The sequence below is a fragment of the Aptenodytes patagonicus genome, chromosome 23 (assembly GCF_965638725.1).
Source record: "Aptenodytes patagonicus chromosome 23, bAptPat1.pri.cur, whole genome shotgun sequence".
NCBI classification, from domain to species: domain Eukaryota; kingdom Metazoa; phylum Chordata; class Aves; order Sphenisciformes; family Spheniscidae; genus Aptenodytes; species Aptenodytes patagonicus.
The window spans coordinates 3,179,128-3,206,932 of NC_134971.1; the positions used below are offsets into that span (position 1 = coordinate 3,179,128).

At 51.9% G+C, this 27,805-nt stretch overlaps 1 protein-coding gene across 5 annotated transcripts in view; it reads right to left on the bottom strand.

Annotated features, from left to right (window-relative positions):
• Positions 1-12,777, bottom strand: part of NECTIN1 (nectin cell adhesion molecule 1) — a 109,589-nt gene extending 96,812 nt beyond the window's left edge. For 3 of the 5 annotated variants that reach the window (XM_076358616.1, XM_076358620.1, XM_076358619.1), the window contains exon 1: positions 12,158-12,776. In XM_076358616.1, the coding sequence (XP_076214731.1) occupies positions 12,158-12,239 (82 nt within the window). In that variant the 5' untranslated portion in view covers positions 12,240-12,776. Of the gene's footprint in view, positions 1-12,157 lie in introns of all 5 variants that reach the window. The other 2 variants (XM_076358615.1, XM_076358617.1) reach the window with 2 other exon arrangements.
• Between the last annotated feature and the right edge of the window lie 15,028 nt (positions 12,778-27,805).

Below are 27,805 nucleotides of genomic sequence, written 5' to 3' on the forward strand. Positions count from 1 at the left end.
TTAAGTAAAAGCTGATTCACGCCTGGTAGAAGTCAGTGTGAGGCAGCAGATATTCCCATTTCCAGTGAGGTACCGTAAGGTACTCTGCAGGCATGGCAGCAGTTGGGACATCAAGAATACAAAAAAATATATATACCTAAAAAGAATGATTTTAGCCTTATATTTCCGAAGTGAATTTAGAGCCAGTGAAAGGTCTCAGATCAATACCAGCAAAACTGCAAATTGGAGTCCTCCCCTTAGCCACAGAAAGGGTACAGCTGAGACAGCATCTGCACGAACAGCCTGCCCACAGTCTCTGCCAGCATGCCTCAGCTCTGACCTTGAGGAGTTGCCTTGAAGTGCAAGAGGGAAACTCCCCCTTCCTCCTTCCTCCCCCCTTCCCATGCAGCCCTGGGCTTTTGTTCCCCAGCAGGGAGATCACTGCTGGTTTATTTTACTTGGGTACATTCTGTCTAGAGAAGAAACTGAGTCTTGACAAACTCATTCCATATGACCTGCTTCATCATGCGGGTAGAAAGAAGTCCTAAGGGGTTCAAGGGGATTTTGCAGCACAGATTTTGAGGCAAATCCAGCCCTAGAGAGAGCTTAGCTACCAGGCTGGCTCTGGCATTTCAGATGGTGAGATGCAGTTGCCTGTTCATGTGCTCCATTACAAACAGGCCTTTCTTCTCCTCTCCTGCCCCACAGCTGTACATGTGCTCGGCCCCAGGGACCTTTGAAAACTGCATTATAGGTTCTCCCCATACAAAGTTTGGATCAATACAGCTGTCAGGCTTTGGCCACATTACCCCTGCTAATTGGAATTACAATAGGCAGACCGCAGCTTTCACTCCATCTCTCTGTTGCTTGTCATAACATAATCAAAATCTCTCTTGCTCTCTCTTTATCATGGAGCGTGACGGGAGCAGAGGCACTGGCAACCACGCGGCCTCCAGAGACTATGGATTCCTGTGGATCAGACTGGGGCTGGGAAGCTTTGGCACAGGAGTGGGAAAAGAGCCCCTCACTGCCGAAACTCTCCGGCCTGCCTTTGGCCAGGCAGGTTAACGGGAGAGCCAGCCTCAGCCCGCCCCGCTGGGCAGGGACCTGGCCGGGCACAGCAGGGAGACAGAGGTGTGGAATGAGGGGTGCTGGCGGAGCAGGTGCTGCAGGAAGGAGGTGCAGAGTCAGGCTAAGACTAGAGGCAGCCACAGCTTGATTGTGGAGCTGGACTCTGGCCGGCAGCAGAGTCCAAACCTTCACCTGGCCGTGCCGAGGAAGGAGCCTCCTTCCTCAGACAAGCGGTGCCTGCGCTGACCAAGCGCGGGGGCACAGGGAGGGTGCCTCCTCCTCACTGCCTCCTGACATCCCCGGCTTCTGCCTCCCCAGCAGTGCTCAGCCACCCCCGCGGCAGGGGGTTCCCACCAGCTGCCAGAGACAAAAGTGAGCGGGGGATCATGGGATAAGCAATGCGGCATCTTGGTGTGGGCATAGCATGGGGCACTGACCAGGACTCGGGTGGCTGGACAGGAATGAGCCAAAGCTTTGTGCTCGCATAGGAAGCTGCCTGCTTCTTGCTTAGCCCTAGTACAAGCAAAGCTGAGATAGCATCTAAAGGCTTCAGCTAGGTCAGGATCCCTGCCACGCTAGGTGCTGTGCAAAAGTCCCTGCCCCAGCAAGCTCCCCACTATGCTGACTCACAAACCCCTGCCCGCATCCTGCTCACTGCTCCCCACCTATGTGCAGCAACCCTGCCTGCAAGAGGCCATGCACACCTCGCTCACACTGGCTCCGAAGGCTCGGCCAATTTACGGAGCCGGGGCGATACACAGCGGGCAATAGATACAGCATCTGTGATTTGTTGATCATTATCAAACGGCAGTAATGTAGGCCTGAATTACCCAGAGGAGAGAAGGATCGGCAGCCCGGACCTACTCAGCTCCCCAGAGACTGGCCATAAACAAAACTTAAATAATTAGAGTGCTTGGGCGGAGATGCAGCCTCTAAGTATTCTTAGGCTCAAGCAAATAAAGGAAATAAATTCTTGGAAGGTGCCAGGCTGGATGGGGCAGAGGGAGGCTCATTTTACACATCACTTGAGAGCAGCCGTTATAAATCTCACTGAAAGATGCACCTCCCCAGGCTAGCGATATTTTTAAACTCTGGGAGAGAGGGGAGAGAAAAACCGCATTTTAGTATTTACACCACAGGCGAAAAGGGTATTTAAAAATCAGGGTACATTTTTGAAAGTCTGTTCCTGCTACGCCAAGAAAGAAAGAAAGAATTTTCTTTCTATAGTGTGATAGCTGGAAATATTAGCCCCAGAGAATTCATTCCTACCACCATCCTTCTGTTGTAAGCCGAGAAATCAAACTCCCAGAAGGACTGGGGGCTGGGGGGGGAGTCAGGTGATAAAGGTTCTTTCACTGGCAAATTGCTTGTTCGGTTCCCAACTGAATCAGTAGCAAATGCAAATCGGCTCCTCTGAATCCTGAGGGGTGACTTCTGCACTGTCCCTGCTTACTTGGTGTCTGGGATAATGTCCCATAGGAGACGAGACAACATGGCTTTACGCAGCGGCACCCTCACAGTTACAGCAGTCTGGTTTGCTGGGCCAGGAGCCCGAGCATGTAACCAGACACAGCGGGGATGGGACACCGGGGCACAGGGACCTGCTCGTGGATGTCAGCTGAAGGACGTGGCCCTGGAGTTAGAGCCAGGGCAGAGCCCCACGTGGTGCTTTGCCTGCTGGAGCAGTGTGTCCCAGCCATTCTGCATGGCAAGGCCACCTGAGCTTTGGGGCAGGGAAATCCATGCATCGGCTTGTGCAGGATTGCCAGGCCAGTTTTCCTTTCTGATGCTTTATTGTTCCTCCAGTTGGTTAGTGTTTCCGACCCTGCGCAGGGTAGGGAGTGGGGTGGGCTCCTGTTTTGGCAGTCATCTAGGAAATCTTGTCAACAGCTGACGGATCACAGGTCGACTGATCACAGGTTGAATGACGCTGCATGGCAACAGTCTGCCACAGGAAGAGTAACAATGTGAGAGTTCTCAGCCTTACTCTCAGGGGGGTCCTAGAGGACCCAAAGATAAACTGCCAGAGCACTGCCTTCCTCTGCAACCACTGCAGCTTTCCTCCTGCCAAACTCAGTCCTGCTCCTAATTCCCTCCCGGGTCCTCAGGCACTGAGAACATTCCCCCTTTTACAAGCTGTGTTCTGTGCAAGCCTCTCTCCCTCCCATCTCTCCCACCCCTTACCAAGACTGTTGTCATCCTCCCAAAAGGATCCTATTCAGCTTGTATCAAAGGGATACATGAGCACACCCATTAGGCATCAGAGCATCAAGCAAATCCCCCAAGCAAGCCGCCTCTAAAGATCAGAGCACACTATAATCACTCCTTCTGCAAGGAGATCCCAATAAGCCCTCCCCCACTTTCTCTGGGTTCTTGCTGAACCCAAGCACGAGATACGTTTGGCAAGTTCAGCCCCATCACTAGTAAAAGTCTCTTCATAAAACTTGGACACACAGAGCTCCTGGCCCCTCTCTGTTCCCCCGCAAGCCCTCTCCGCCATTTCAGAGCACAGCAGATGTTCAGTGGCTGCCCCAGCCCTCGTGCCCTGCAGTAAGGAGGGCATTGCTGCTGCCCTGAAGGTCTGGGCCTCACATCCCCACCTGCAGCTGGAGCGCACCACCTGGGCTGGGCAGCAAGAGGGGCTGCCGCAGATGTCACAAGCAATAGCAGCAGGTCCCCTCCCCTCGCTGCCCTCCTCTCCCTGCTTCCCCACAAGAGACAGCAGAAAACCAATGCAAGCCCGGGGAGAGGGGAGCGCTGGCAGCAGGTGGACATGCCTGCAACAGGGGCAAACACCAGGGCAGAAGTGGCGCTCCAGTACATGCATGTTGATTCACGTGTTGGTGCACATGAGTGTCTTTCATAACCATGGCCTCAAAGAGAAAAGCAAGAAGCCTTTTCTAAAGCCTTTTGTAAGACACCATGTGCTTTACCAATGTGACACAACAAGCACAGCACTTGGCTTTGAAGTTGTGACGATAGGTGTCCTGTAGATTTGGATCCCGGGCTAGTCTGAGACTGCCCTTTCTTCAGCACCTACCACCTAGGTGTCAGCCCCTTGGTACACAAAAATGAACTCATCCTTCCCGAGTAAAATATACAGAGCTCCAGCGTGTCAGCTGTGGGGTGCAATGCACAGACTAACAGCACCCAGCAGCACTGCCTATAGAGCCAAGAGGGGTCCTGTATCCAATGGAAACTGGCAGCTGATATAAATTACAGCATGGCAAGGATGCTGCTATGCAATACATCCCTGATCCTTAATGACCATAAATGGGCACAGCCTTGGTTCTCCCCTGCACCCAGAAGATACCCCTTCCTGCAGCTCGGTCCCTAGCCACTGTGCTGGTGCAGCTGACAAGGGGAAGAGCATGAACAGCAATGAGCAGCTTGTGCAGTTGTCTCTGCTGTACACCACCAAATCACTAGCTGCTGCCTTCTGTTCCAGCCCTTAAAACAACATTGCTCCTCAAATGACACAGGCCTTGGCTAAGTGAATAAGGTGACATAGGCAAGAGCAGCAAGGAAATACCGTGTGCTGCAACCTCTTCGGAACAGGGGTGATCTTTTTTCTTGTGTGTACTTACAGCCCCTGAACGGACTTTGATTATCCACCCTTAACACTTCCTCTGGTTTTGGCACCCTCGGGCTAGGAAGGCCATCAGCACAACTACTCTGGTGGGAATGTGACTCTGGACTTCCCTACAAGGGGTCTCAGTGCTGATTATCTAGCCCAGGAAAAGTCAAAGAGTAAAGCACATTAGATGCCTCTCCCTAAGAAAAAAGTAGCCCTAGCTTGGTGCAGCTTAATTCTCCAGTGTAACCAGTGTACTCCTGACTGCAGGCTTTGTATGGATGTTTAATGTGCTGGCAGCAATGCGCACCCTTCTCCTGCCCACCCCAGCATTCACTTTGCTGGGCATATAGCACTCATCCGTCTCTGGCACAGCGGCTGTAGCTCCAGCAGTTCGTAAGGAAAGCTGGGGCTGTAGCACACCGAGACACCGGGACAGTCTTTTTATTTCCAGTCCCGGCCTAGTGGGAGGGCAAGGAGATGTTTCAAGGCATGGGGAACCTCCGTCACGGCCATGGGTTTGGGTAAGGGGTGAGTTATGACTCCACAGTGTGCTGATAACTCACCCGGCCCCGGACCCTGAGCTCGGCTAGCTCATTAGTTTGGGTGTTCAAGGATGGGGCAGAGTTCATTCCTCCCTTGCTGCTCTCCCCTGCCCTGAGTGCCACAGTGCCTCGCACAGGCCAGCATAACCATCATGTATCAAGCTGCTCTACACAGAAACCTGGAGAAGACAGTGACGGAAACCCTGACCTTTCTCCTGAACTATCCAGCTCTCTGTATGTGCCTTAGAGTAAACCCTGTTCATCATATTAGACTTTCCCCTAGGTCTATGACTTCTGCCTGTCATGGACCATTTGTAACCCCTGGCTTTGCTAGGACACTCAGCACAACAGCCTCTAATTATAGGCCTCTGCTTGAGCTCTTGAGTCCCACCAGCCCCTTCTACCCATTAGCATTAGACCCTGAGTCCATAGCCAGAACTCTGCCCCCAGACTGCCCCCTTGGGCTGTCTTCCCTGGGGACAGTGAAAACAGTCAGCGAAAAGCTCCTCAAGCAGTATCCCCCTCGGTCCAGAGGGTATCTTGCCAGGGGATAAGAAATGAAACCTGATTTTGCCAAGCGTGGGATCCTCAGTGCAAAAGGTAGATACTTTAAGGCCAGCAGAAATCCAGTGTCCCTCCTGGACCCGCACAATGTGCCTACAGACCCTCCTCTGCAGCGGCCTGTTCTGATACCATGCCTTTAGCCTCACACAGAGAACAAGGCTGGTTTTGCTCTCAGGTGGCCACACGGCGCTCCGCTCCAGCCCCCTCGTCTCCTGCACAGACGGGCCTTTGTGCTGGGAACCACTCTCGCCTGTCACCAGAGCAGAAACGCTGGATGTTAGCCACCAGCTGCGAGCTGCATGGACCCTCTGTCACTCCTGGCCATGCCTCCGGATGCCTTGCTCTAGCATGGGGCGAGGAATGGATCTTCCATGAGAAAGAAAAATAGACTCAAGATCGGTCTGATTACGGGGTTTTCCCAGGTAGAGAGAGAACTGCCGAGAAGAGAGATGGAGGCAGAGTCCTCTTGACTAACCAGGCTTGGGAGCACCTGCTGCCTCATAGCCAGGTGGTCCATCTGGTACCTGCCGCTGCTTCAAGGCAGTGATGTGATTTGCAGGTCCTTCTGTAGCATCCCTGCACGGTCGGGAGCACATGGAGGCACTTTGCTGTTTCCTGCAGTTAGAAAGGCAAATAGGCTGGGATGGGGAACAGAAAACCCCATCCCTGCGTTTTCTCTTTCAGAGAGGAGAGTCACAGGCATTCTGCCTCTCCTTAAGCTGTTCCCCCCTGCCCACCTGTAGGTCAAATGAAGATGGAAAGCAGTGCTGTACACCAATCTCCAGCTGGACTGGCTCAGAGCCAGGGAAGGCAGGCCTGGAGCAGTGTGAGGGTGTTGGGTGGATAGTGCTTAGAAAGGCTTTCCTCCTGCATCACACCAAATAATATCAAAGGAGGATTATAAACCTCCTGCAGGGACAGCTTTATCGTGGGGGAATGGAGAAGAGATGGTTCATCAAGTTGGGTCAGTTCCTCCTATCCATCCCCAGCACCCCACAGAGATGCTGAAGGGACAAGAGACCGCTGGCCAGATTGCCCCGGCCCCGGCCGCTGCAGACCTGTGCCATGCAGGGCACAGGCAGCCTCGCTAGCCTGGGACCCCCTGTCCTCCTGGGCTGGGCAAACAGCAAGGAACCGAAGCACTCTCTCCCCCTCTCATGCCCAGTAGCTGCTGTTCATCTGCCTTGGGATTGCTGCAGAGCTGAAAGCTGCCGCAGCTTTTATGATGCCGGCCTGCGTGAACAGCTGCATCAGCCCCAGAGACAGGGAGAAACAGCGAATGGACAGCAAGGCGTTAAACTCCCCATGCTTCCTTGGGTGCCCATGGAGGCAGGGACACACAGAAATGACAGCATGGGGCATATAAAATAACACAGTGCTGGGAAGGGTAGCCCTTGCATCTGCAAATTTTGCTTCCCATTTCTGTGTGTGACAGAGACAAGGTTGTAAACACAGGACTTTAAACCTAGCATGGTGGCACAGGGGAAGGACAGGGAGGTGCCTGTCTGGCTGCCATGGGCTCTCACCCGCAGACTGAGGGAAAACTGTCCTTCCTCCCATGGATGATACTTCTGCATCTGAGCAGCTTGGGCAGGAGTTTCTGTTCTGCTATGGAGCCAAGGGGTTCCCCTTGAAAACCAAGCTGGGAGAGTACGTGCATGTGTGCTGGGAGGGTACATGCATCAATCTAGCCTGGACTAAACCTTCACTGGGAGAAGCAAAGAAAACTGTAAGGCCAGGAGAATATCTACAGCTCAGTAGCAGCCAGGAGGAAAGCAAGGGGATGTATCATGTGAGGTTTCATTCCTTAGTTAAACAAATTTTCACCTGAAACTATAATCTGGGTTAGGGAGCCCTCACTGCAGAGCTCTGAATTCTCTGTGCTGGGATGGCTCTGGTCTGGTAATTAACACAATAGGTGTCTCAAATGCAAACTGGGTCCCAGCTCCAGTGGCTGGCAGCACCAACTCACCCTGCATCAGAGCTGCCCTGATTTAATCTGACGTATTTGAAAAAGCAAGAAGATCTCTAGGGGTTGCTCAGATTGGAGTACCTTTGTCCCTCTCTCATTTGTTTCTGCTTTTTGCACCGATATGCCTTGCTGGCCTGTGAAAAGGACTGAGCAAGAGCCATCGTAACCTTGAGCAACGATGTTGCAAGACGCAAAGCTTTCCTCAGAGGCCCTGAGGATTGTGGCTAGCGGTGGCCACTCGCTGCTCTCCACCCGCCTTATGATGGGCTGTCCCCGCTGTCCCTAGCCTTAGCGGCGCTAGCAGAGGGCAAGGGGTGCCGGTGGAAACGCAGGCCTGGGAAGCAGGTCACGACAACCGGCTCTTCTGGTTCCCTTGGTGATTCAGCTGAGGTGTGAGCGGTGCCCAAAGGATCCTTCTGGTGCCTCCCTGTAAACTTGGCTTTGTGGCTGGTACAGTTGCAGCCCAGAGGTGGGGCGACGCGAGGAGAGATGTGCCAGGCTCCGCCAGCATCGGCATCTTGTCAGCCACCAGTTAATTGCAAGCGTTTGCCTCGTGCTAGATGTGTTGCTGGATGCGGTAATGCCCCTGCTTCTGTACATCTCTTTGCAAATGGATCCATGTGCACTGGGCTGAGAGCTCTCGCTTGATTAACGCTGCCGGTTCAGAAAGCAAATAGCATTAACCACGGTCGTCCCCTGGCTCTGGCCATGGGGCAGACACTCTCCTGCTTGTGGGCTGAGCTGGCTCTCAGTACAGCCTGTCGCCTCACCCACACTGACACATACATGAGCTCATAAATTCATGCCAGGTTAAAACTCGATGGGTTGGTTCCACCACAACAAGCGAGGTTTAATGAGAAAATATCAGCAAAAGACACACTTTTGCTTCCTGAAATAGCCTGATGTTGTTTCTGAGTTTTGGGAGGAGATAGGTGGGGGAAAGAAAAAATTACAACTAAGAACTCAAACCAAAGGCTGAACAAAACTCTGGCAACTTTTTGCCTTTTGGAAGCTGCTTTGGGATATTAAAGTAGCTCTATAGGACCAGATCCTGCAGTGACACACTTTGACTATTCCCAGCACTCCAGAGAGCTGTCGTACCTCCCCAAAAAGGAACCCTCCCTCCAGCTGCAGCCAAGTTTGACCTAAGGCCTCCAGGTCACTACAGCTCAGTCAATGCCGCTTTCAAGCGCCGTGATGGAAAAACCTTGTGTCAAAGCTTCAAACACCCCTCCGGCTCTCCCCTGCTGAGGATCTCAAAGCACTTTGCAAAGAAAGACTCACAAGCCCCTCTCAGAGCCCAAGAGGTAGCCCAGTGATAGCAGACAGGAATTTGTCCCCAGACAGAGGAGAGCGTTTGGAAATAGAGGCCCAGATCTGCAGATGCAGGACCAAGCCCAAGATGAATGCCTCTGCTCTGCATGGTTGCAATCTCAAGCTGTACCGAGTTTGGATGGCGGGGACAAACAGACGGATTGTTAAGACTTGTAAAGCATAAATTTACGCACAAGTGTTCCTAACCTCTGAAGATCAGCCGCCTAGGATCTCTCCTCCCCAGTACCCCACGGCTTTTCAATAAGCCCTATTCATATTAATATCTTGAAGCCCTAATGCCGTAGCCTGAGTTGATACCTGGTTAATGGTTCCAAATGAACAGGCAGGCAGATTTGCATGGAAGGCTGCAGGAACCCTGAACTGAATCCGTTCTGGACGATTGAGCCGATAACATTAAAGACAATTTGTAAAGCAGATTTTTATAAGGGACTCCTTACAGCTTTTATAGCAGGGAACTTTTATTTCCTTATCAGAAAAAAAGCTAACATTGTCAGAAGGGGGAGGTAGTATACGTGGATGGGAACAAAATGAAATGGCATTGATCAGATGAGCATGAAAGCTTTTCCAGGAAGCAGGTAGTGTCTCCTGCCTTCCTCCCATCCTTCTTGGGTGCTAGGTACCAAACCACATTTTCCAACAAAATCCACAGCTACTAATTCACTTATAATAGATGATCCTAAGTTCCCCTCTCCTCGTCTCCTTGATAAGCAAGCCTGTCTGCATTCAAAGCTTACATATGGCTTGTTACACATATACCCTCAGCTGATTTTGGCACAATGCATTGCGAACTTGAGGAACTACTACTATGGCATTCAGACCTGTGGTTTAGTAAGGACTGTCAGTCTGCTGTGGCTTTGTGCAGCACCTAGCACAGTATTGCGCTGGTCCTCCCCTGCAGCTCTGGGATGCGTCCACAGTACAAATAAACACACAAATGAATGAAACGAATTAATGAATAAATACGTAATACAGGATCAGTCACTCCTGCAAATGTGGTGCATCCACCACTGAACTGGTCGAGCCGGGAGTCTCGCCCACACAGGCTTCAGGGTACTCGGTGATCACGGACAGGGGTCGGGAAGGATTATCTTCCTGGAGCATTGCAGAGCTGGCCATACCCTTTCCTTGGCAAGGCACCACTAGATGCACCACTGGCTTATCCTGGCAGAGATGTCAGCGGGACAGTGCAAGACAAACTACCGGACTACTGCAGAGTGGCAGGAGACAAGATTGCCTGACTGCTGGCAGCAAAGCCTCGAGAACAGCCAAAAATAGAGTAAGCGGGGGGAAAAAAGTCTCTCTTAGCAGGACAAGGTGAGATGCCAAGCTGCCCCAGTGTCACTGCCTGTGTGTCTCCTTGGTGAAAGCAATTCTTAGAGGGACTGGGGGAGCATGAACCCCTTTTGGTTTACCCAGCACAGTCACCACAGCATTACTCCACCTCCAGTGCCTTTCCCAGGGGTTGTGGGGAGGGTTTCCTGCATGGGGCTGCCCGGTGGAGAGGTGAGAAGGAAGGAAGACCAGGTGAAGAATGACATGGAAAGTTCTGAGACTCCTTGTGAGGAGCCAGAGCTCAGCCAGGCACCTGCCTGGCAGCACACAGGAGTGCAGGGAGCTCGAGGCTGTCCCTTCCATCACCTCTCTTTGCAATGCACAGCAGATCCCTTTGTCCTGGGAATACAGAGGTATACCCAGACCTGGTTTCTCATCACTCTGTTAACCTTTTCCCTCTCACAGTCTCCCTGGTTTCTTGACCACCCTCCCCTCCCATTTCACCTCTGCCCTCACCCATTTTAGCTGGACCATCCAGTCACTGTGCTCTGTTGATCTCCCATGCCCTGGATGTTATCATCTCTGTCTTTGCTAGCACTGGGGAACCCTGGGCCCTCGCATTTGCTCGGATGGCCGGTCTTTTGGCCCAGACCTTGCTAAGCGCGGCCACATCTCAGTGACACAGTCCAGCCAGCCTGGCTGCTCTTCTAGGATGCTGCCCCAGCCCAATGAGAGGAGGAGCAGAGGCAATTCCACCATGCTTTCACCGCAACTTCTCCCCTCCAGCTGCAGACCCCTCTCCTTCTGCAGGCACAGGCTGTCTCTTACCCCTGCAGAAGGCTGGATGCCGGCCTGAGGGTGGCACATGCGCCTGCTGCCAGGCACTCCAGACCCAGCCACCAGGAACCTAGCCTCAAAAAGGCAAAAATTGATTCTGTTTGCATTTCCCAGTTCATTCTCAAGCACTGTAAACCCAGACTGCTGGTCCCCCTTCCATGTCTCCAACAGCCAAAGCCCTCCAGGATGGCATTAACTCATTCTGCACTGGAGCAGAATAAAAGAGTCTCCCCCAGGGCACTTCACAAAGTGGGTCACTCTCCCGCTTCTAAGAGCTGGGCTAGAGCCCAGGGCAGGACCAAGCCCTGGGCTGGGGACACACGGGCTGTTCTGCAACCGCCAGGGTAGGTCAAATGAGCTGGGGAGAAGTCGATGCAAATCTTTGCCCATCTCCTCCTTTCCAGGGATGGATCAGAACCAAAGGGATGGATCAGATGCCATCAGGCATCCAAGTGCAAAAGCAGTGAAAGGAAGGTCTGAAACCTGGGAGCAGTCCAGCCCCTCCACAAAAGAGCCCGTGGGAAGTGTGTGTGTTGAGGGGAGCGGGGATTTCGGGGATGCTGGATGGCTGAAACCTTCCATCTCTCCTTCCGAAACATCTGTGCTCATTACCCAGCCTTGTGGCTCCCTTTCCCGGGAAGCCTGGCTGCTATGCCTCGCTAGACGTTGCTCGATCCAAAAAGCAAACAAACCGCCTCAGCTCCCAGGACTCCGGAGCCCACTGCCTGCAGCTGCTTCCAAAACAAACGATCGTGTTGTTCCTCTCCAAGCCAGAGATGAAATCGGCCCCGACTCTCTCCCACCCTCACGCAGATGCTTCCACACCTGCTCCAGACCCGGGCGCGCACCCCAAAAAGCCGATCCCGTCCTTCCCCGCCGCTCCGCAGCACTTCCCGCACCCCTTCCCCCCATCGGCACCCCGCAGCCCTCCTCCGGGGCCGCCCCGACCCCCGCAGCGCCCCGGCAGAGCCCACCGCCTCCTGGGGCGACCGGCCGGCAGCGGCTCACCTGGTAGGAGCGCGGCCGCCAGGATGCAAACTCCGATAGTCCACCAAGATGCACGGCAACTTGTCTGCAGCTGTGAAGCCATGAGAGTTCCTTAGGAGAAATGGGCAGGGGTCGGTCTGGCAGCGTCGCTGGGCCCCCCACCCTCCCCGCCCCCGGTGATGTTCAGGTCTGCTTAAAAAAAAAAAAAAAAAAAAAAAATTAAAAAAACGTAGGTGCGGGAGGACAAAGAGGTGGTGCGCCCAGCAGGCAAGCCGGCGGCAGGACGGGCGGCCCGGGGAGAGCTTCGCACATCCGCAGGGGCCCCGGGGCTCGGCGGGGCGCGGGGCCCCTCTCCGCGGGCGCGGGGCGGTCCGGCCGCCTGCGGGCGCCGGGGCAGCGCGGGTGCCTTCCTCCGGGAGCGAGCACGTCCGCAGAGCTGGGCGAGCGAGAAGGGGAGGGGAAAAATACAATAAAAAAAAAAAAGGGGGGGGGGGAGGAAAAAAAGAAGGGGGGAGGAAAAACAAATGAAGAAAAGCGAGGGAGAGCCCTCCGCGGGCTGCTGCCGCCGCTCGCAGCGCGGCGGTCCCGTGGCTCCGGCGGCGGGGCTCGGCAGCCCCCGCCCGCTGCCTGCCCTCCGCTTCCCGGGGCGCGGGGCGCCGGGAGCCCGGCGGCGCTCAGGCGGCGGCGGCGGCGGCGGGCCGGCTGCGGCGCTCCATGGCCGGCCGCGGGGCGGGGGGCGCGGGCTGCCCGGGCTGCAAGGCACGGCCGCCCGCTCGCACACGCACACGCACACGCACACACTCCCGGGCGGGGCGGCGGCGGCGCTCGCCCTCTCCTGCGTGATGTCAGTGCACAGCGGAAGGAGGGCGCAGCGTTAACTCTTTGCCTGCCCCGCAGCCCGGGCCGCCGCCGCCGCCCGCCCGCTCTCCGGCAGGCGCCCCGCCGCCGGGGGGGGGGGGGGGATGATCGCCGCTCCCCGGGGCCGCGCCTGGCGCCGGGGTCCGCCCGCCTCGGCTTGCGGGAGGGGTGGCGGTGGTCAGGGCTCCCCAGCCTCGCCCCTCGCCTCTCCTCCCTCCAGCTGGCTGCTGTTGGCAGCTGTCTTTTGTTCGGCGAGTGTCCGGCGTGCTTGCAGGGGATAATCTGGGAGCCCAGGGCGCCGCTCTGTAGGTTTCCGAAGGTGCTCTTCGGCTGCGCCTCAGCACCCAGGTTTTGCGGACTTGAGGCTTGTCTTCCGAATTGCCTTACGGATGGTGGAACGCCTGGGCCATGGCTTCTGGCAGGGAGAGCAGCCGACCTGTCTGGCCATCGATGCGACATATAAAGATACCTGACATAAACCGCGTGTGAAATAGACATAGCTATCATATGGAATCTAGATCTACACTCATAAATGCTTTGGATGTAGATCCTAAGTAACACACAGCGTTTCCATGGGGCCTACTGAAAGAAGGAGCTTGTTCTGGACACATTCTGTGTGCGCTGATCAGCGAGGGGATTCAGAATCGGCACAAGGGCATTGGAGGAGGGAGGCACCGGTTTGCTGTGCTTTCTAACAGCCCTTCTTATGTGGACACAGACACAGCCTTTGCGGATCTTTTGCTAAGGAGGTGTTTAGCCTGCTAATGCCAGCTCCTGAGCTGCCCTGGCCTCAACAAGGATGCTGAACCCCAAACAAAGATGTGAACAACAATGACAACAACCAACAACAAAGTCATGTTGATTTCAAGCTCCATTAGAACAACACAGGAACAAATCAATGCCTGGCAAGCAGAAAAGGACAGAATCAGTGGGGAAGGATACCACACATAGTGGAGAAAGGAAGGGGGGGCAGCGAGCAGCTATAAAAAGATACCTCTAAGGACCCCTTCAGCAGCCTCCTCCTCCTTTTAATTCCTTTAGAAGTTAATTCCTGTTCGAGGGAAGCATGGGCAGCTCTGTAACAAAGCGGATTAGCCAGATACAAGGTTTGTTCCAAAATAACAAAAGTTATTACGTAGTAATGAGGTTTAGTTAATAGATTCACAGACTTCAAGACCACTGGGATTCCTCTGGACATCCTGCTTGTGGAGCGGAGGCTGCTGAACTTGCCACGATGATTTCTGCCTCCTGCCTCTTCTGTAAAGCTGCAGGCCAGAGCTTAGGAGCACAACCCCCTGCCCTTGTGGAGAGGCAAGCTATGGAGCGCTCCCGGCATCCTTGCAACACTTGTTTCAGTGGTTGGTTTTCCTGTCCTTGGAGTGTTTATCTGGCTAGTTTCACCTTTAATCCATAAAATCTCATTATTTCTTTTCCCATCTCCATTAAAGAGATACCTCCGATGAGCCATTACTCCCCTGGGCAGGTCTCTCTAAGTTGCGATCGAGTCCCCCACATTACACAATGTTCCGAATTACATTCTTCCCAGTGTGAGACTCTCCCGTCTCCCTTTTAATGTATTGCCGCCGGCACCTGAGCTAGCCTCTGCTGAGATGCGTGGGGCAGGCCAGATCTCAGCACTATCGTTTTAAGCTTTCTGCAAATCCAGACAAAGACACCTTGGGAGGGTTACCCTCGCTTCACACGTTCAGGGTTTCCTTCACAGGCCCAGCAGCCAGAGGTTTTCCTCTGTGAAAGGAAAGAGAATAGCCAAAGCTGTGATTATGCAGTGCACCAGGCAGGTCTGTTCTCACCCTCGGCAACCCTTTGGTGCAGTGCTTGGCCACGGGGAGCAGTGATGGTTTGGCAAACACTGAAATCCCCCGCTAGGAAGGGGAACCACTTGCGGGTGGCACAGAACAGTCACGGCAAACACACAAAATTTCCCCCGGTTTGTTGCAAACTCGAATCTGAAATCAGTCGCAGAAAGAAAAACTTGGGATTGATCATAGCTTGATCTAAGCAAGGTGACATTTCAGTGCTACGTCTGGGGTACAATTAAGATTTCCCTTCAAGAATATGGGGAGATTTGATAGAGCCTTGGGCCTTGGCCTCCCAAATCACAGACCTCAAACATTTGAGAGAAAAATGTAAATCCATTAGCAGCAGCAGCAGTAGACCATTAGCCCTGGTGCATCAGGCCTAATTTATTGAGCCAGAATGTATTATTTTCATGATCCTGCGCAAAGCAAAACCCATCACATTCGGCACAGTTCTGGCTGTTAACTTCTAAGATTTATTACACAGTGCCATGGGGCCCCTGTTCTGCAGCTTTTTGTGAGTCCAAAATTTCCGTGAAGCCCAAGGGGACTTCTGCATGAGCAGGAAAGGCAGGAGTAGAATACTTTGGTTTGGCAGTTTTTGTTATTTCTAGGGGAGGGAGGTTGTAATATGTAACATATTTAATTGCATCATACTTATTTTTTTTATTTGGGGAGGTCTCTGTGTGCATGTCCTCTGAGGGGCTGCTGGGGCTGCCTTCTGCTTTGCTGTATCAGCTGGTTTAGCCAATTGTTTCTTTCCTTGTTTCTAACCCTCGGAAGAGTAGGTCTCTAAAGCGCATCCCAGCCAGAGACGCGGAGGAGGAGCCCTAACTACTTTATATACCTTGGTGCCTGCAATAATAGGGCAGGGGTTTCAAAGGTTGCCCATCCTTTCCACTCCTAGTACAGGAACACACGAGCCACTCTGAGGCTTAGAAATCCCTTTGGTAAATCTATAAACATATTCCACTAGAAACAAAGAGAGGAAAACCCAACCCACCTGGTGCTTCAGATAGTCCGAAGGACTGGGCTGTGAGGAATCCCCCCTTCCCCAAGGAAAATCATTCCTAATACTGTACAGAAGTGATATTTCCCCCCTCTTGACTTTTAGGGATGGTAGAAGTCTCATTTTAGATGGCAACTAGCCATCAGAACAGAGACCCAAAAGTTATACAAGCCCCTTCCTCTACACTCCTGTGAAATCTGTTTTAGGCACAGATACTAGAAATGGTGTAGTAACTTGGCCGACACTTACATAAGTTGTCATGCTAATATAGTTCTTGAAAATTGCAATTAAAGCATGAAACAACATTTGGCTGAAAAAAAAAAAGGCTTGCTTGTAGTCGAGCACTGTTTTGTCCGCCCAGCATTTTGGCTGTTCAGCCAGCACAAGAGTTTTCTGCTGATGCTGCCATGTGAGGTAACGTCTCTGCAGCAACCTGCTGTAATAGGACGTTTCACACGCACCTCCCAAAATCCTTCCCACTGGCTAACATGGTTGAGCATGGTCTTTTGGCAATGTGCAGGATGACACGGGATGGGTTTGGTAACGGTTCTGCAATGACACAACTCCTTTGGATGGGGTCTTCCTTGGCAAGCTGATACACATCCTTCCCCGGGGCTGAGCAGTTGCTGGGCTGGAGTCAGGGCAAAATGGCTCGTCCAAATCTTTGTAAACGCAGCTCCTATCTGCTCTGGGATGAGCGCAGCACATGCTCAGGAACAATGGGGCTGGGCTGATGGATAGCCCTCACGGGACCACTGCGTTTCCATCCTCCGGGCTGCTGCCTGCCACGGAGGAGGAAATGTCACCCCGGAACTCCCCCACAGTGGTGAATTCCAGTTCCTCCACTGATGTCTGGGGCTGTGCCTCCGCTCCCCTTCCCGAGCAGTGGCCGCTTTCCAGTGGCTCCCTGCACACACACGGTCTGGCAAGGCCCTGCAACTTGAAAGGCTCTGCAGTGGGAATGGACATCTTATATTATTTTTTACAATTATGACTACCAGAGGGGATTGGGAGGACGGAAGAAGCGGCGGGGGGGGGGGGGGGGAATTGCTTTTTAAAACATTCCTCAGTGGGTTTTTTCAGCTGCTTTTGTTTGATGAAGAGCCCACAGCGGAGGCCTGTCATTCTGAGCTGGGAGCACATTTGACACTCCTGTCTCCGCCGTGTACCTGGTGTGTATTTGCTGCAGTGCTGATTACATTAACTTCTGTGTTTATAAACATTTTGAATCAGTGCAGAAGGCTGTGCTGAACAGAATTTTAAAGCCGGCATCGGTTTTATTTTTGCTTTTTCATCTGTAAACACACATAATGTGTCTGCAGTGCAGTCAACAATGAGGGATCAGAGGTGCAAAGGGCTTCCTGAGCTGATTCTCTGCTTGGCTTCACTTCTGAGCTCTCCTGATGCAGCCTCCTACATGCGTACATGAACACACATACATACACACACATATACACTGTACAGACAGCAGACACTCCTTCAGATCTGAAAGCACCATCCTTTTAAAAGGCAATTCAGTGCTGATAGTCACTCCTGTCCTGCTGTTCTCTGGATAGGGCTAGCAGTCGGAGAAGAAATTAAATCTGAACTGGTGAGAAAATTGCCTCCCAGTTAATGGAAGCTGATGCAAGTTGTAAGCAGTCTGCAAACAGCAGTGGGGTTTTTCTGTCCCCCTCTGTTGAAGGGTTTGTAATAGCCTTGCTGCAATGCTATCTGAGTGCCTTAACCCTCTCAATCCCCACAGCACCCCCTTGTGAGGCAGGAATTAAACCATAATCTTCATTATACATGGAGAAAAGAAGCCCAGGGAGATTAGGAATCCCAGCCTTGCAGAAAGCAGTATGAATTCTGCTATGGGCTTTCAGTGGAAAGTGTCTGGAAGTGCAAGGCTGGTGGGCTTGAGAGGACCCACGTTTTGGAAATGCCCAACAACGGCTGATCTGAGTGCCTTTCAATCCAACCAGCTACAAACTGGGGGTGAATTTGGGCTGGAGTGCTCTTGCATGGGTAAGACTGCTGCAAGCAGCATCCATGTCTAACTCAAACCACTGCACCATGCAGCTCTTTGGGCCACTCTCTTCTTGGCTTTCTGTGCCAACACACACCTTCTACTCCAGCCATCAACAGTAAAGTTACTGCTGGGAGATGTTTTTAATTTTGGGCCCTCTCTGAGCTAGGCAGAGGAAGGGATGGAGGCTCCATCTGTTGATAGGTTAGGAAAAGGGCGCCAAACTTTGTGAGTGCTCTTGAGGTGTCTCCTGGCTTACAGCTGCAGGAACAGGGGTCACATCTCCCCGCGCAGGCAGTGCAGGAGCAGAAGGAGGGGGCGCGGCTGATCCTACCGTTCCCGGGACAGGGACCATTGGGGCAGATGCACGCCCGTTGCACGGCAGGAGAGCATTTCTGATGGAGCAGACGGGCCGAAGGGCTCGCAAGGAAAAAGGCAGGCGAAACTGGCTGGTGCCTGCGTGCAATCCCCCACGGGAGCCCGAGAGCCGGCCCCAGGCATCGCTGCACCAAGCACAACTGCCGAGCACCATCTAGTGTCAGCAGGGCCGGCTCCGCCGCCTCTGCCCCAAGGCGCAGCCACAGCCCGGGCCGGAGCCGTCGGCGCGCTGGGACCAGCCGCCGGTCCCGCGGAGATGAAGGCGACAAACGGGCCGCGGCCGGTGCTGCCTTCCACCCGCTCCGGACCCGAGCCCTGGTGGAGCCGTCCCGTCCCAGCGCCGGAGCGTTTCCCCAGCCCAGGCAGGCCGGGGGAGCGCCGAGCGGCGCTGGCTCCGGGACGTGGGGTATCTGCTCCGTGGAGGGGTCTAGCTGCGTGTGAGCGTGCTCCGTGTCAGCAAAGAACAATTGCTTCGGCAAAGCTGCTTAAATGCGTGAGAGAAGGAGCTATCGTCTTTCTTGACGGAGCTGACATCTAAGAAGGAATTAAAAGGTCTGTCTTACATGCACGCAAACATGCGGGCTTGCGCTTGGGATTGTGTGTGTGCGTATGCATAGAGGGCCAGTGCTAGGCAGAAGATTGGGCACAGCATTCACAGAGACACGATGGTGTAGAGAAAGAAAATATAGAGGAGAAATATAACATGAAATCAACAGAAATCTTTCAAAGGGCATGTGTTCCCGGCATTGCTAATGAGGTCTGGCAAGGGGAATTCTCTCTCTTCTCTTCAAGACTTGCCTCTCAGCTCCAAGGTCTGAACCGATACGCTCTCCAGCACTGGCACAGCTCATTCAGAGCGCGCACAAGCCTCAGCGGTTATTGTATTAGAAAATAGCGTGCATTATTGAACAGCACTGTAGCCCTGCCTTCCAGAGTGCCTTGGCAGTGCCCATGCATGGCAGGGAAGGCAGGACACGGAGTACCAAAGCAATACCCAGAATAGCCTTCTGACTGAGGGTTTTAGAAGCTGCTTTGCAGTCATCCATGAGGGAGAAGCCACAGAGAGGATTTCTTCTGAACTGGAAATTCACTGACATGCTCTGCTTCGGATTTGAATCAGGATCAGAACTTGCTGTAAATTTACAAGTGGAAATAAGCCCTTTGCTTTTAGTAGTTGGACAAATAGGCTTCTTTTCTTGCATAAGCTCTTCTGGGACCTGATCTTTGGATCACAGGGCGAGAAGTCAAGAGATTTGCAGGCCTGTCTCATTTGCAGGCTGCAAGTCAATAGCAGAAGACTGTAAATTTGATGCTGTGGCAGTAGAGCTGCTGCTGTGAATGGGGAGCAATGCCCCCGCAGCCACCACAATGATTCTGGAGGGGCACATTGCCATCAGCAGGGTAACTCCACTGTCACCCTGCTGGAATCCCTGGAGTTGGACCGGATCAGCTCCCCTCTGTCAAGGTGTACCTCTGGAGCAACTCCAATGTATTGACTTTAGCAAATCTGCAGCAAATCCAGCCCAGACATGGCAATTTGTGGTGCAAATCTGGAAGGGGTTGAGCAAAATTGCTGCTGTGAACATGGAGCAGCGCCACGTGCGGGACTGTGGGGCAGCCCCCTCCCTGTCTATGCTGGAGTGGCTGGGCACAGAAGGCAGCCCAAGACCCGTTCCCGGCTGGTGCAGCTATGCAGGTGCGAGCTTTGTTAAAATCCACATCCAGGTGGGGAAACATTTCTGCTGCACAAGCAGCTTCCCCATTCGAATCCTTGCCATTTGCTTCTGAGGCACATCCAGCAAAGACTGTCCTCCCGCTCTCCCCCTCTTCCAGCCAGGCCGTTAATTTCCGGCTGTCACAAACGAGCTGTTGCTCTGCGAGCAGGGCCCTCTGCCCCCCTCCGCCAGGCGAGGCAGGCATCAGCCTTGTCAGCATCAGAATCGGCCACAGGAATCAACACATCCCGGTGATGCTGATTTATCGCCCTCTAGGTTGTCAGCATAAATACTTGATAAATACAGATATGAATAATACAGCCTGAGTTTACCTTGTCGGCATTAATGAATCTCCTGTTGGTGAGCAGGGGGAGACTATTGCCAGGCTGTGCATGCAGTGGAGGTCTCCTGTGCATGCTCCTCCACCATCCCAGGGAAGGCAAGGGGTTTTACTCCAAACAGTGCTTTTGTGAACCTAGAGTAATCCCCCTTGCAGACTGTTTTGTAAATGCCAACTGGGCCTGGCTGATGTCTATTCAGAGGAATTTTGCTGCAGTCTGAGCAGTTAGCGATGTGAATTTGGAGGGACTCCAAGGGAAATGTTTCTGTCAGCCTGGAGTAACTGCAGAGGGGCCAGTGAAATGACGTTACTCTTCTGTCTCAGAGGACAAACCTCTCCTCATGGGCCAGTTTCCTCCTCCTGTCTAATTGTGGGAGCAATCTATCTCCTCCATCCATGAGCTTCTGCTTTCTTCTGCAGATGCTGGAGGGAGGAGGTCACCTTCCTTATGCTGAGCTCCTAGGAGATCATGAGACCTTTCCAAAGACACTGGATAGGGAGGCTTTGCCCATCTCCCTGGGAGAGCTGCCGGCTTGGCACTGAGGACGAGCATTTGTCCCCATGGCAAGTTTCCCCAAACTTTCACTCAACCAGCCAAAGAGCCAGGCTCTGCCTGCTAATTCCTACTAGCTGTTTGGTTGGGGTTTTTTTTTTTTGTGATGGAAAAAGATATTAGGAAAGATTTGGTAGATCTATGGTACCTTGCAGCCTTCCCATGAGGAGAAAGGATTCACGCGGGCCTGGGACTTTGGGGAGCCAGGTTTATTTGCCCTTCCTCCTAGTGTTTGGGGATAATGTGACTATACTTCAAAGTGCTGTGAGACCCTGCCATCCTGGGCACCCAATAAGAGTTGTAGACTGACTTAATGAGTCACCTCTTTCTAAGTGGGGAGAAAAATGTCACATTAAATTTTTGTTTGCAAATTTTTTGAATGTGTAGCTTGAGTTCTTGACATAAATGAGCTTACAATGGAAACTGTCTGCAGGGCTGAATTTTCCATGGCCGTGTTTTTGGTGGAGATTTGGTGGTGGTTCTGGGTTCCAAACCCCCTCTCATGGAGTGATAGCTAAGCCAGCATCTACGTGGAGTAGATGGTAGTAAAGTTCAGCATGTCTTCTAGAGATCTGTGGCAGAAAGACAGAAATCTTTTAGCAGCAGAAATAGACTCCTGAGTTCAGCCTGTATTTCTGACACATGTTTTCCCATGTAATCTTCTGTGTGGTGTTCAAGGCCAGATAGGGCTCAGTTATGGGGTTTTTTGCCCTGATATAAACAATTTGACTGAGAATTCACTTTGTAGCAGAGCTACCAATGCCTGTCTGATATGTGTATCTCAGCATCCAGATCTGGGTCTAAGTCTTCATCATTTCATGCCTCAGTTTACCACCAGACAATGTGTCACAGCTAACAGGAAAGTTTGGAGGCCAAAAGCCCTTGTGGCTGGAACATGCTCAGCCAGAGCTTGCATAAATGAATAGATGATTTCCATCTGGAGCATTATGGGAAATTGGACCTCTCTAGAGGGGATGTGTTGTGAGATGGATAATAGCAGGGACAAGCTGCTAAGGGCTTTCTGTCCTTCTGCAGGCAGCAAAGGTTTCTTTTATCTTTTAAGAAAACCTGAGAGGAGTAGGACTATGGGCTTATTCCATTTGTCAAGTGATTTTTTTTTAATGTATTTAAATACTTTTACAGTGTCTGTTAATGAAACTTCGGTGACCCTGGGGCTCCTGAGGGAATCCATCTGCATCTAAGTGATGGAAAATGAACTCGTTAATGGCTAGGGCCTGCTCGGTCAATATAGGAAATCGATCCCTAGTGATGAAGGGCTGTATGGGAAGAGGCTTGGCTAAGTGGGTTTCATCCTCAGGATGAGTAGGGATGGGTGGGTGGGTGGGCAGTGCAGAGCAGTGACTGATGAAGAGGATCAGATGGTGGCTGTGAAAATGCCTCATTTTTACTGCTAACTGCAGAGATGTAGAAGGGCTTGCCAAACTGAGGTCCTTGTGCCTGAAGGACACGTGGAAAGCCTGTGTAAGATCTGATTGCAATCTCTCTACTTCTCTCTCCCGTGCTTGTACACCACCTAGCACCATAGGGGGGTCTTCTTTCCCTTCCTTCCCAGTTTTCCTTTGGGAAGGAGAGATGCGTCTCCAAAACCACCCATCCTTGCTCCCATCAAACCTAATTTCCTCCTGTCACAAATGATTCAGTATAGGGAGGGAGACTAGAGCTCCTGGAAATGCTCACACTATGGATAATAACAGAGGATAAAGGCTGGCACTAACAGAAAGCCCTTGGGAAGCCATGCACCAGCTGCCTGGGTGCTCTGGGAAGTGCTCTGGAGCAGCCTGGAACATGTCCTGCATCTAACAGGAGTTATTTTGGGGAACGGCTTGTCCTGATCTTGCCTTCACTTGGGCTAGCAAACTCCCATGAACTCCATTTCCAGTGACTTTGGGACACTTGCCTCTCTGCCCTTCTCCCTTTGCTAAACCTCTTCGCTTCCAGCTTACTCCTTTCCTCTATGGCCTTTCTGCACTGCAACAGGGACCCAGGTTCCCCCACCTCATGCTGAACTTGTATATGAGCAGGGACTCGCAACTCCAAGGGTACTTGTAGTAGTAGAGTTACATTATTGAGGGAAAGATGTAAAGGGCAGAAGGTCATACCTGGCTATTTGGCAATCTGCTGCAGGAAATGGGAATTATCTCTGTGGCTGTGGAGACCCATTGCTCCTGCGTGAGGGGAAAGGTATGAAGGCGGGGAGGAGGATGACAAATTAGGAGAGGGAAGAAGGGAACAGGAAGCACATTTTCTGCATTTGGGGATGCTGTGTGTATAATCCTCCTGTACACACCATCTGTGCACTGGTAAAACCATGTTGGGTCTTTTAAGAGCACTGATCCGCCTTTTCATCTCTCACGCAGGGCAAAACACGTACCATAGAGCTGGGAACAGAGCCTCAGACAGAGTAAATTGGTCATGTTCTGCTGGTATCCACAGGGTGATGCTGATTTTCATTACAGAGGCGGATGGCCCAGCGAGATCAGAACAGCAGGGCTGACTATGCTTTTAGTCAGGGTCCCTTTACACCCTCCTCCTCTGCTTCGGGGGCATTGCCCTGATTTAAAGCAGCTGAACCTTCAGGGAGCATATGAAAAAGGCAAGTTTGGAAATGCGAGCAAAACCTTTATGGCTCTGAAGCAGCTTTGGACGTCTGCAAAATGCTTTGAGATCTGCAGCAGCCAGTTGCCAAAGATGAGCAGTTTTATTATGACGTGATTGGTGCTATGCCCTTCAATGATTCGCACATCCCGTGGGTCAGATCCTCAGCTGATAAAAGCTGGGAGAAATGAACTGATTTATGTCCACCGAAAATCAGCTGCAGCAAGCCCACATTATACCATTTGATGAAGAGTCTGCACTCTCTTTTCTCTCTCCACTTGCCTTTAGTCACTAAAATCTGCTTCATTAACAAACTCTCCCTAATCACCGCTCCGGAGCAGTGGAGCACTTTGCCCAGTGGGGCTCTGCATGAAGCTTCTGCCCAAGGATTGTTCCAGCGAGTATAATGCACACTTTAATGACTTTGCTTCTCCTTAGCCAGTTGTTGGAGGATATGGAGGAGTGATTCTGCAAACCTCGCTGTGCCGGGAGTCTCTCATGGGTGGCTGGATGTTAGCTGTGAATCTGCTCACGTCCTGAACATTTTCCTTCTCTAACCAGGGGACAGTCTTTTAGCTAAAGGCATTTTTGCAGAGTCAGAAAGCGAAGGCTAGGGGGATGGTGGAGGTGATGCTTCAGGTTTTAGGCATGTCATGGAAAGAGCTTAGGGGTCTTTAAGGATTTCATTTTTGTGCCAGGATTTGGCTGGAGATTTTTGCAAAAAAAAAAAAGCTTCCAGGAAATATAGTTTCGTGATCTGGAAGCGATTAGATTTTGGCTACACCATGAGGGAGGGAAGGATGGGTATTGAAAAGAGCAGGTTCAGACCTGGAAGCATGATCAGGATATGTGCTCAGCAGTGTCTGTCGATGCTCTCTGCCCCATTGGCTGTTCTTGCAGCCCCGCTCTGTTGGCATGGCTGATGGAGACCTGCGCCCAGCCCCGCGATGCAATGTGAAGAGTATAATTTAAGCTGTTCTATTCCTATCCTGGCATGGAGCCATTTGTTTGAGATGTAAGAGTCTCCCCCACACAACCCCTTGCAGCAGCGTTTTTGCTGTGGGGAGCCAGGAGCTCTGCTGAGGTGCTGGGGGAGCAGCAAAGCTGTGAGGAGCAGCCCAGCCATCATTATCCTGTGGGCAGCTTGTTTTTCATCCTTCCCACCCTCTCAGTGATGATGAGGCCTATTTTTCTCCCCTTCCATGTGCAGAAATAGCTTGCGTTTCTCGTAAATCACCTCGGCTGCAGATGGTGAGTCACTGGTTGATCAAAGGCAAGACCCTTTTGTAGGTCTGAGGGGAAGACTAGATGCTTCAATAAATCATTAGGAATCGGCAGTAAAGAGAGTTTCCTTTGGGTTTAATGAGAAAACCTCACCAACCCCCTCCTTTGTCCCCCATGCCCCCTGGCTTATGTAGTGTAAATGGCAAATTTTAGTGACATGAATGGGGATACCTGATTTAGGATCCCTGTTACAGCTATTCCTGGGCATTGGACAGTAGTTTTCTGCCCTAACCGACAGGTCTGGACAGTAGCAAGGGAAAAAGTGCTATAGCTGAGGGGAATAGATGTGAGTGAGTGCATGTGCTAGGAGCAGGGAATGAGAAAGGACACAAAGTGTCGTCATGTGCCATTCACCAGCAGGCAACAAGATAAGAAATGCAGAGTCCAACGGGATCAGCATCAGCTGGGCATGAGCGTGACATGAGCTAGTGTAGTGGTGACAGGAGCTGGGATGCAGGGTGGGATAAACCACAGGCCCATGACATAACTGCATCAGGATCCAAGATACACACTGTGTACCTAGTGCGAGGTGGGATGAGGTGGCACGGAACAGGACTGCTCGCTCAGACAAGACAAGGAGCAGTAATATGGCAGCGGGGAGAGGAGGAGAGACTGAACCCAAGCATGCACCTGCCAGTGTCGTGACTGCAGTGTCCTGCCCAGGAGAGAGTTCTGGGTTACATGGGAGCCGAGGATGCTGTGAGAGCTGTCAAGGGAAAAGGGAAAGACCTGGAATTGTTCCTGTACACTACACACTCCTTTCCTCTCTGCAACCCTTGCATGTCTCAAGCCAGCCTCTCTGGGAAGGAAGGGATCAATGGCTCTTGAGTCAGAGGCTCCGCTGAAAGCTGAGCAGATGAAGGGTTTGCCATCTGTGAACAAGTTGTTCTGATTGAATTAGGGAACATTTAACATTTACAGATAATTAGAAACAGCCACCCATTACAAAGGGAGCGAGCGGCAGCAGAGAGAAGGGAAGCTTTTGAAAGGGGATTGGAAGCTTCTTGACACATCAGCCAGGGGAGCTTTTCAGACACAACTTCTGAGCATTTCCAACTGCTTTGTGCTCATTACATCCCCAGATCCTGGGAGCCAAGTACCTACCTCTGTTTCTCTCTTCTGTCCTCTCCATTATTTTTTAACTGCCTTTTGCCTTTTTCTCCCAGCCAGCGCTCAGCCAGCTGCCTTTCTGGGAGATTTTAACAGGGTGTCCCCTTTGGTCCCATACTGGGCTGTCAGCTGTGAAGCAAAAGGGAAGGAAATTTGCTTTTCTTCTCCATGACTGTCACAATCTCCTTGGCCTGGAGCTGGGCGGTGCAGCCATGGGGAGGGACAGCTCTGAATGCAGAGGCTCCTATGCTATCCTGACCTCTACAGGATAGACCTGGACCTAAATCTGGTTGGTATTTTTTTCAAACTAACTTTATTACATAGAAAGATAAATACACTTGGAATAGAAAAATAAAAATTTTTGGTTACAGATTTCAAAAAAGAAAGTAAAATATGTAAAATGCTCTCTTTTCCACTCAAAAATAGCTTCCCTCTTACAAATTTCTCTTTTTTTCTTGTGTTTCCTTAATATGTTTTTACATCAACAGTATTAAGAAAAGCACGTTTCTCATACTTTTCTTTTGAGAGAAAAAGAAGCTAGTGGAAATTTAAAATTCTCCAAAACACTAAAAGAGATTATTTCCTTCCCAAATTTCCTCTGAAAAATAACTGGCATTTCTCAAGCAGCTCAAGCAGTAATTGCGCTTACATCAGTGACGGTAATTGCATGGCATCTGCTGCAGAGAGCTACCCAAGAGCTGAAGTCATAAAGCTGCAGCTGCCCTTTCGCTGGAAGAAGCCTCAGTGATGGCTCTCGGGCAGCGGCTCCACGACTGGACCTCTGCTCCCAGCACCACGGGCGACCCCACGAGCAGAGGCAGCTGCAGTCACTGCCCCTTCCCGGCCAGGACTGCTGCACCTTCCAGCTCCCGCTCCCAGGCTGACACAGCCTCGGCGGTCCCCCTCCTCCCTGCCACGCGCGGAGGGTCTGCTCGCCCGCTGCTGGGCTCCCACTCTCCCGCAGGCAGGAAAGAGAACCCGACTGGGGAATAAATAGGCGCGTGTGTTTGTGTGAAGGTGGCTGTCCCCTCCTTCCAGAAAAGCTGCTACCTTCCTGAGCCTGCCGTCCCTCCCAGGGGTGTCCAGGCCTCAGAGCAACAGGGTTTATGGTAAATGGCAAAGGAACCACTGAGGGCTCCTGTGGTTCATGTTCTAGAGCAGCATTAACAGAGTGAGGCCAGATTCATCTCTCCCGTTGATATGGAGGGACGTGGCTGCCAGCGGGACCAGAACAGGCCCCCCAGGCCTGGACAGGGCAGGGCAAGAGGAAGGCAAGAAGTGCAGAGTTAAAAGGAGACTGGAGGGGTGAGAGAGGGATGAGGTCGGGGATGTCTTCAGGAGGTCAGCTCAGGCCTGGTGAGTTCAGGACAGGACACATTCATTTGAGAGCGGGATGACAAAAAAGCGATGTAGCCTTTGCAAGGCATCCTCAGCTCTTCAAAGAACTTGAGCTGCATAAATGTTTTGTCCTTGTAGGATCAATTTTGGGTGACCAGTCCTGCTACAAGGAAGGGCTTATTCAATGGTTGCACAGCTGATTTTGCTCTTGGCTGGTATGGGAACAGCATCTTTTTCTTGTCCATATCCCCATGGTAGACTATAGGTAAAGACCTTTCTAAGCAGCCCTAATGGCGGTTCCTACCTGGAGGTCATGTCCTGAGGGGAAACTTTTCAAAACTTGTCTAAAAACAGCTGCAATGAAACTGGAGAAAAGCTTATGGTACACAGAGATAATATTCAGCTTTCCTACATTTCTTAGAAGGAAATAAATGTAAAATCGAGATTTTTCCACAGGTCCAAAACCACCAGAAATCCTGACTGGGATAGTGAAGTGAGAAACAGACACAGCTTTCTGCACAACTCGCACCCCAGCCTTGTCTCCCTTGTTTACCAAGGCTATCCCTAGCAGGCAATGTGTAGGACCCTGACAGACATCTAGTGGCATTTTACTATAACTACAAGCACATATGGCTAAGAAGGG